At 35.1% G+C, this 7348-nt stretch overlaps 1 protein-coding gene across 1 annotated transcript; it reads left to right on the top strand.

Moving 5' to 3' along the window:
- The first annotated feature begins 3638 nt into the window (after positions 1-3638).
- On the top strand, positions 3639-5050 carry LOC129759086 (nucleoside hydrolase-like). The gene is made up of 2 exons (XM_055756505.1): positions 3639-4125; positions 4190-5050. Exons 1-2 carry the CDS (start codon positions 3670-3672, stop codon positions 4778-4780), a joined length of 1047 nt encoding a protein of 348 aa, XP_055612480.1. The 5' UTR covers positions 3639-3669; the 3' UTR covers positions 4781-5050.
- Positions 5051-7348: the final 2298 nt, after the last annotated feature.

Raw genomic sequence — 7348 nt, 5'->3', positions numbered from 1 at the left:
ACGAGCCATAAAACCAAAACTAGAGATGATTGACAAAATCTGAGGGAATATTTCATGATGCCAAAATCTTTCGAAACAGTTATTGATACATATGCACTTAAACAGCTGTTCTCTTTCCAATAAGAAAACTTTTTTTGTCAAATCTGTAACTGGCTTATAACTTTCAATTTAAATTATCATTATGTGAATGATTTGGATTGATGATTTGGTATGATGGTATGAATCATAAAATTCAGCCGAGTTCGGAAACCAAATTCAAAATATAATTTTTTAAATAAGGTACATATATCAGATGGCATTATGAAATTTGAATTGAATACACACATTTAATTTATGACGCATTAATTTGAGTTTCAAAACTTAGGTTAAAAATAACAGCCCAAATATCAAATTCCTTATCGCTAGAGAAGCATCTCTTAAAACCCCCTTTTAAATCCTTTGGAATTCTGGAAAACTCCTTAAAATGCAGTTATCTATTCAAATAATTCATAGAAGCATTATTTTTCACTTTTACACAGTAAATTTTTAAAAATAATCTTGTTTTTGTTGAAAACCCCAAGTGGGGCTGTTCTTATTTCGCACCCTTTTTTCACATTTTTGGTCCTCAACGCCAATTGCTACGCCCAAGAAAAAAGTTAACTTATGCTTGATTTATCCGTTAAGCAATTCAGAACAAATTGTGGAAGAAAATTTTCGTGATTTTCAATCATTCAAATTTTATCAAGTAATAAGAATTGTAACACTAGCTCATTGTATTTTTTTTTAATTGTTTAAGATCATGAGCACATAAAAAAGTAGTGTAACGGTATGAACGTTAAACATTTTTATAGTACTGGTAGAAAAATTTTGAAAAGTGGATAGAAAAGTTGACGTTGTTTGACACATTTTGACATTTTGAGATTTTCAAAATACAAAGCACAGAATTTTTATTTCAACTTTGCAATTAATTTTTATTCATCAGAAAGGCAATTTCATATTTTTTTTGTAAATTATTTATTTGAAACGGCTCATACCTTTAGGCTTTAAGAAACCAAACTCGTTTTGTTTGATTACAATTGTGTGCTTATATCTAGTTCACTTTTTAAAGAATTGATGGAAGATAGATAGGGGAATGTGAAAATAAAAAGCATTGTAGACGAAGATCAATAACTTTTAGGAAAAGATATGTTTCGAACATGTAGTCCAAGTCTATAACAGCCAGCATATCTCTCACTGGAACATAGGGTGGTTTTCCTCGGGCCCGAAGGGAGTCTATAAAATTCGTTCTGGCGACAATATGGACCTCGCACGACCAAACAATATGCTCGATGTAGTGGTAACCTTGACTGCAACCACACAAATTGCTGCCAGCAATATCAAAACGATAGAGTATCGCGTCTAAGGAATAATGATTGGACAAGAGACGGGAAAGGCAATTTCATATTGATTCAAGTGAAGTAATTTCATAATTAAGCAGACCGTTGCCTCACAACAATATTATAAGTAGTTGCGGAAATCTCGCTTATTACAATCAAAATCTTGTACAAAGTTGAATTTAGGTGCTAGAAAATCAGAGAAATCGTTCGAAAGAGTGTGTGAGAAATTACGCATTGACAAAAAATTTGAACAAAAATCTTTTAAATTCGTCAAATAATCTGTTTTTTACATTTTGAGAACCTGAGGATGCCGAAATGTGTCAAATTCCGTCAACTTTCCTATCCATTTATGAAAAAAAAAATCTTCTGTGACTGAAACAATTTTTAGGGTTCATTGATCGAACAGTACGGTTTTTTACATCACTTATTGTTTGTGGTCATAATCTAAAAAAAAATCAAAAAAATATATTTTCTTGTGCGAAACGTATAACTTCTAACTTCAGCTTTCTTATACACTAAGTAATTTTTTTTAACATTTCGTTTCGTTTCGTTTCGTTTTTCCGGTTTTTATTGTCTGAAAATCATATTTTAGTCACATTATGAGTTTTCTTAAGCTAAATATAAATTTCATTCAAATCGATTAAGTTAACCCTTTCCTTCCCATGGTAGCACAGGTGATCCACAACTTCGCTTAGCTCGCATTAGAACTGGGTGCTTTGGATCAACACCATTTTCTCATCGAATGTGCAAGTATGAATGAAGAATCATTGCACAAAATTTGAAGAAAATCGATTTACTAGTTTTTGATCGGCAGATCAAAAGCTGCGCAAAAGTTGGATGTTTTTGAAATTTAAATCAAGTCGTCATTTGATGTTCAATAACTTCACAAGTTTTCATAATTATCCTCAAATAAAAATATTGACGTGCAGAAAATTGCTTGTGCAAGCCAAATCAAATGATGGTTTGCTTAGATTTCCACTAAAACATATAAATTTTCGAATAAGTAAAGTGGATAACAGGTGATACACTGGGAACAAAAGGTACTTTTCATCTTGCTAAGTTTTTTATCAATACTCATGAAAATCATTCCGTCAAAAGTTTTTTCTCTTCAGGATAGGTATTTCATCTACTGAAATGACCACATGTCTCAAAATATTTGCAAAAGCTCGTGATTTTTTTCGAAAAACGGCATGTTTTGTTTCTCTGGCGAAAAGTGTCATGGCGGCCATTGTTCAAGGCAAAACTGAATTTTTCAAAAATTTCAATAGTCTGACTTTTGAGGGCTGGATATACCCAAGAAATATTTCACAAAATAGGATTGTTTTAGTTTGTGATAAAAAAAAGTGATGAAATTCCCTGTATTTTGGCCGTTATTTCTTATTTTTCATTTGCACCCTCTGTGTTGTTATCTTCCCAATGGAGCATATATGATCCATCTCAAAACCCAAATTTATCAACTGGATCATAAAAGTAGACTAAAATAATGCATCTTTTGTTCTAGAACTTTAGTTGTTAATCAATATTTCTATTTTTAAAACGTGAAAAACCTCGTGGGAAGGAAAGGGTTAAACAAGATGGATTTATCGGTTTTAGTCAGGAGAATCAAATTGACCTGCCAGGAACTCTAACGGGTAGCATTTTTTTAAAGACGGATGAGGGTTGAAAAATGTAAACACATTTTGGGATCCCGTTAATAAAACGAAAAAGTTGATTTTGCCTTTCATGTAGGTAAGTTAAATTTAGAAAGAAAGTGTACTAAACAAAGCCAGCAGCTAAGTCATTAATTTATATTATCAACAACAGACTTCCGGATGACAGCTTTGAACTGAATGCTCCACGACTACCTCAATGTCGTGTCGTGTCGAACGAATGCTACCTCAAAAACAGCAAAGGCAGACTGTCTGTGAATGTTTTAATCGTTGTTTGAACAGCAGGTTCAAATTTTGGCAATTGGTAAATAAACATAAAATTATAAAAGAATCGCTGGGTTCGATTAGTGGTAAATTGGAAAGAAAATTACTTTAACAATAAAGATTAAAAAAAAACGCACCATACATACATTTCGTTTTTTTTAAATTAAATTTTAATCAATAATCAGTGATACATTTTCTGATAATGCTTCGGGAGCTCCAGAAAATCTCATCAAAATTTAAAAATTGATCAGTTAGCATGTGGAAAACTTCGCAAGAAGCTTTTCGCCCCAGTTGCCCCTCCGTGCGGATTGATAAAACTGACTATAAATCGAATGCGAATGTCGCGAGCGTTTATTTCTTTGGCACGTTTCTCCGGAAACATTAAGCTAAGTGATACCATCATGGGTGGAATAATTGTGCTACTTCTGATGACAGTCGGTCTTTTTGTTGGGGAGCTTGAAGGCAGATCGATTGTATCGGCCGGTGAATCAGGACTTCGGAGGGTGATCATCGATCTGGATGCTGGAGGTGATGATGCATGGGCCCTCACTATGCTGCTGATGAATGAGCAGAAGTTTAATCTGAAGGTGGAGGCGATAACTTGTTCCCACGGAAATGGTGGGCTGGAAAACGTGGCCAGGAATGTGGCCCGCATCTTGGAGGGTCTCGGTCGATGTGATGTGCCCGTCTTCAAGGGAGCTTCGGAACGGTTGATTACTCCTGCTCCTCCGAGGGATGTAAATGGGTATTTTTGGGGTGTCGATGGGTTCGGTGATGTGGAATTTGAAAAGGAACCAGATATGAGTGTCGTAAAACCTGGACATGCCGTACTTAAAATGCAAGAACTGTTAGATAAGGTTGGTGTTCTTTTCTAGTTGCGTTGGTTACAAGTGATCAATGAGTGATTCTATTTTTCCGCAGTTTCCAAACGAGATCACCATCATCAGTGTTGGGCCACTAACGAATTTGGCTCTGTTGTTGAAAATGTTTCCGGAATCCGGTAAAAAAATTTCCAACGTCTTCATTCTGGGTGGAAATCGAAATGCAGTGGGTAACACGGACTTCAGCGCCGAGTTCAATTTTTTCACGGATCCCGAAGCGGCAAATATTGTGATTAATAATTCACCGGTTACGTTGCAAATCTTCCCCTGGGAATCGGTGCTGGCAATGAATAGATACTTTAGCATTGAGTGGCGGTTTGAGTTTTTCAACAATACTAAGAATCAAGCGATTCAGGTGCTGAATGCGGTCGAGAACTCTGTTTACGAAGGTGGATCAAGTTGGTGGGATCCTTGTGATATGTATACGGTAGCGATTTTTCTGAACCAAAGTTTGATCGTGGAGTCGGAAGATTACAAGGCCGATGTTGAGTTGAGAGGCCATCTGACACGTGGAATGTTGACGCTACAGCATCACATCAAGAACGCTGAACACTTTAACGTGAACATAATCGACAGAATTGACGCTGACCAGGTGAAGGAAATGATAATGGACCTGAATCGTGATAATTAGTTTAGTATGACGTTTAAGTATTTTAAGTATCGTGAAGTATTTTCCTGTGAGTTTTCGGTCTCCATTTGTGATAATACATGGAATCTGAAAAATGACTTAGTGAGTGGTTTAAGGAAATTACATAAAATATACCTAAATAAACAAAATTATTCAAATCTATGAAAGGCTTGTTATATCTACATATATGTCACACACATATGTGAAAAGATTGTTGTGAAAATCAGCGTAGAAAAGGGCACCGCTAAAAAAATTAGGATAGAATTCAGTAAAACTCAGGTTATTCGTAATAAAGTTTCAATAAATTTAGTATGTGCATTAGGCTGAGTCGATTTGTGGTCATTTTACAATTTCCCGAGGTCCTAAAGCTTCGGTTTAGTTCAAAACTTATCCATGGTTGTGTGGGTCACCTCTAAATGAGAACCGCAGTGCCTATTATACGACACCTCTACGCGCAAGGGTACTCATCATGAGCACGTCGTTACGTATCGCTAACGCAATGGACCTCTGTTATACCTATACACCGCGGACATGTATACATCAGGACTTTGGCATTAAGTGGTTTCCACAATGGTTATCTACAGTAAGCAATAAGCTTATCCACCCCCAGCAAAAAACTAGATTTATTCCAAAAAACCCTACGGAAAATTGAAACGCAGTTAATTGTGGTTCAGTTAATTATTGTTTATGTTAAAACAAAGTCAATTCATTCAAGTTCCAAAAAAAAAACATATTTTGTTGCATTTGAGATATGATGTTCAAAAAAAGATAAAAAATAACACAAAAAAAGTTTATCCACCTCTCTGGCTCACATAGCTTCCCAAGTAACTCAGATTAAGCCAACTAGCATTAGGAAGTTTTATTATGGTTTAATTATGGCATTTTTTGTGCAGCTCGTTTTATGACGGTTTAATTATGGTCATGAAAAATGCTTATATTTTTGGTTCGACCATATTTTTTCAGATAGTTTTGAAAACGCTAATAAAACTTTTATTAAACATACTATTATAGTCATTTTGAAAGAGTTATGAATGCTCTGTTTAAACTATAAAAAACACAAACTTAGAAGTTTGCTCCAAGCTTTCTTTTGCATGTTTTATAATGTCACTCAGTGCATGATTATTAAACCGCCATGAAACTTAGTGACACTTCTCGATCAAAACAGGAAACTGTCAGGTTAGATAGCACATACACTGGATTCTTTTTATAAACGATCATATTTTACACGGTTTTATTTTAAACGATTTTTTTAAACGATTTTCTCAAAATAAGAGGATTTTCAAAAACAGGTTCTAGACTTTCCCGCTTTTTTTCCAAACCACTCTTGAGTGGTAAATTGGTTCTGACGTTGCTTCCCGATAGAAACATAGGCCGGAATGGCCACTTAGAGACCCTGCGGCAGTTCCGGAACAGCCGTGGCTTAAATCCTAAAACAGATCAATCCAAAACAAATCTTTGAGCTTCCCGATTTCACTCAAATCACCTCTGAATGGTCTACCTGGTTGGAAATGATCGATTTACAGTCAAAGTTGGCCACTTTACTCGAAATGAGCGCTGAATTTTGTCGGTTGTTTTGAACTTTTTTTAAACGATTTCTTTTTTTGCACGAACACAACAATCGTTTAAAAAAAATAATCCAGTGTATTTGAATTGGAACTCTCATTTTTACACATTTTTGATAAGTTATGTGTGTGGGTTTTGAGTGGAAATCTCTGAAAACTTGAAATTACCGGAAGTGGTATGAATATCTTTACAATATGAGTATTGAGTGAAAGGGCCCAAATATTAGGAAGTAAATTTGTTGCTTGACGCCATCATTAATCCAAGATTGCGGCCTCCGCTCTTTTTCAAAGCTGTAAATTACTGAAAATATCATGATACCTTTACAATATGGTAATTAGGTGAAAATGATAAATAGTAGAAGTTTCGTTATCCTTCGCCATCTTAAATTCCAAGATGGCGGCTACCACTCAACTTGAAAATACTGTATATGACTGAAAATCGCATAAAACCCTTACTATATGGGTAAAAGTTGATAGAGAAAAACCGGTATAAATCGAATTTCGTTATCTGACGCCATCTTAAAATACAAGATGGCGGCTTCCGCTGCACTTTGAAATGTAGTAAATGACTTAAAATGACATGAAACCCAAACAATATTGGTATTGGGTAAAAGGGCTAAACGAGTAGAAGTCGAATTTCGCTATCTGACACCTTCTTGAAATCCAAGATAGCGGATTTCGATAAACTTTTAAAATGCTATAATTAATTGAATATCGCATGAAACCTCCAAAATATGGATATTTGTTAATTGGGATAAGCTATAAGAAGTTGATTTTTGCATTCTGGCGCTATCTTGAAATCCAAGATGGTGGCTTCAGCAGAACTCAAAAATACTGTAAATGAATGAAAATAGCATGAAACCCCCAAAATATATTGTATTGAGTAAAAAGACTAAACGATTGAAGTCGAATATATCTTTTCGCGTTTCTCTGAAATGCTGTAAGGGACTGAAATTCCTATAAAACCAACACAATACAGACCCCGTTCGCGACATTCGATTTTGGCAAC

The sequence above is a fragment of the Uranotaenia lowii genome, unplaced genomic scaffold (genome assembly GCF_029784155.1).
Source record: "Uranotaenia lowii strain MFRU-FL unplaced genomic scaffold, ASM2978415v1 HiC_scaffold_101, whole genome shotgun sequence".
Taxonomy (NCBI): Eukaryota; Metazoa; Arthropoda; class Insecta; order Diptera; family Culicidae; genus Uranotaenia; species Uranotaenia lowii.
This window is presented reverse-complemented; position numbering and strand designations above follow the sequence as displayed.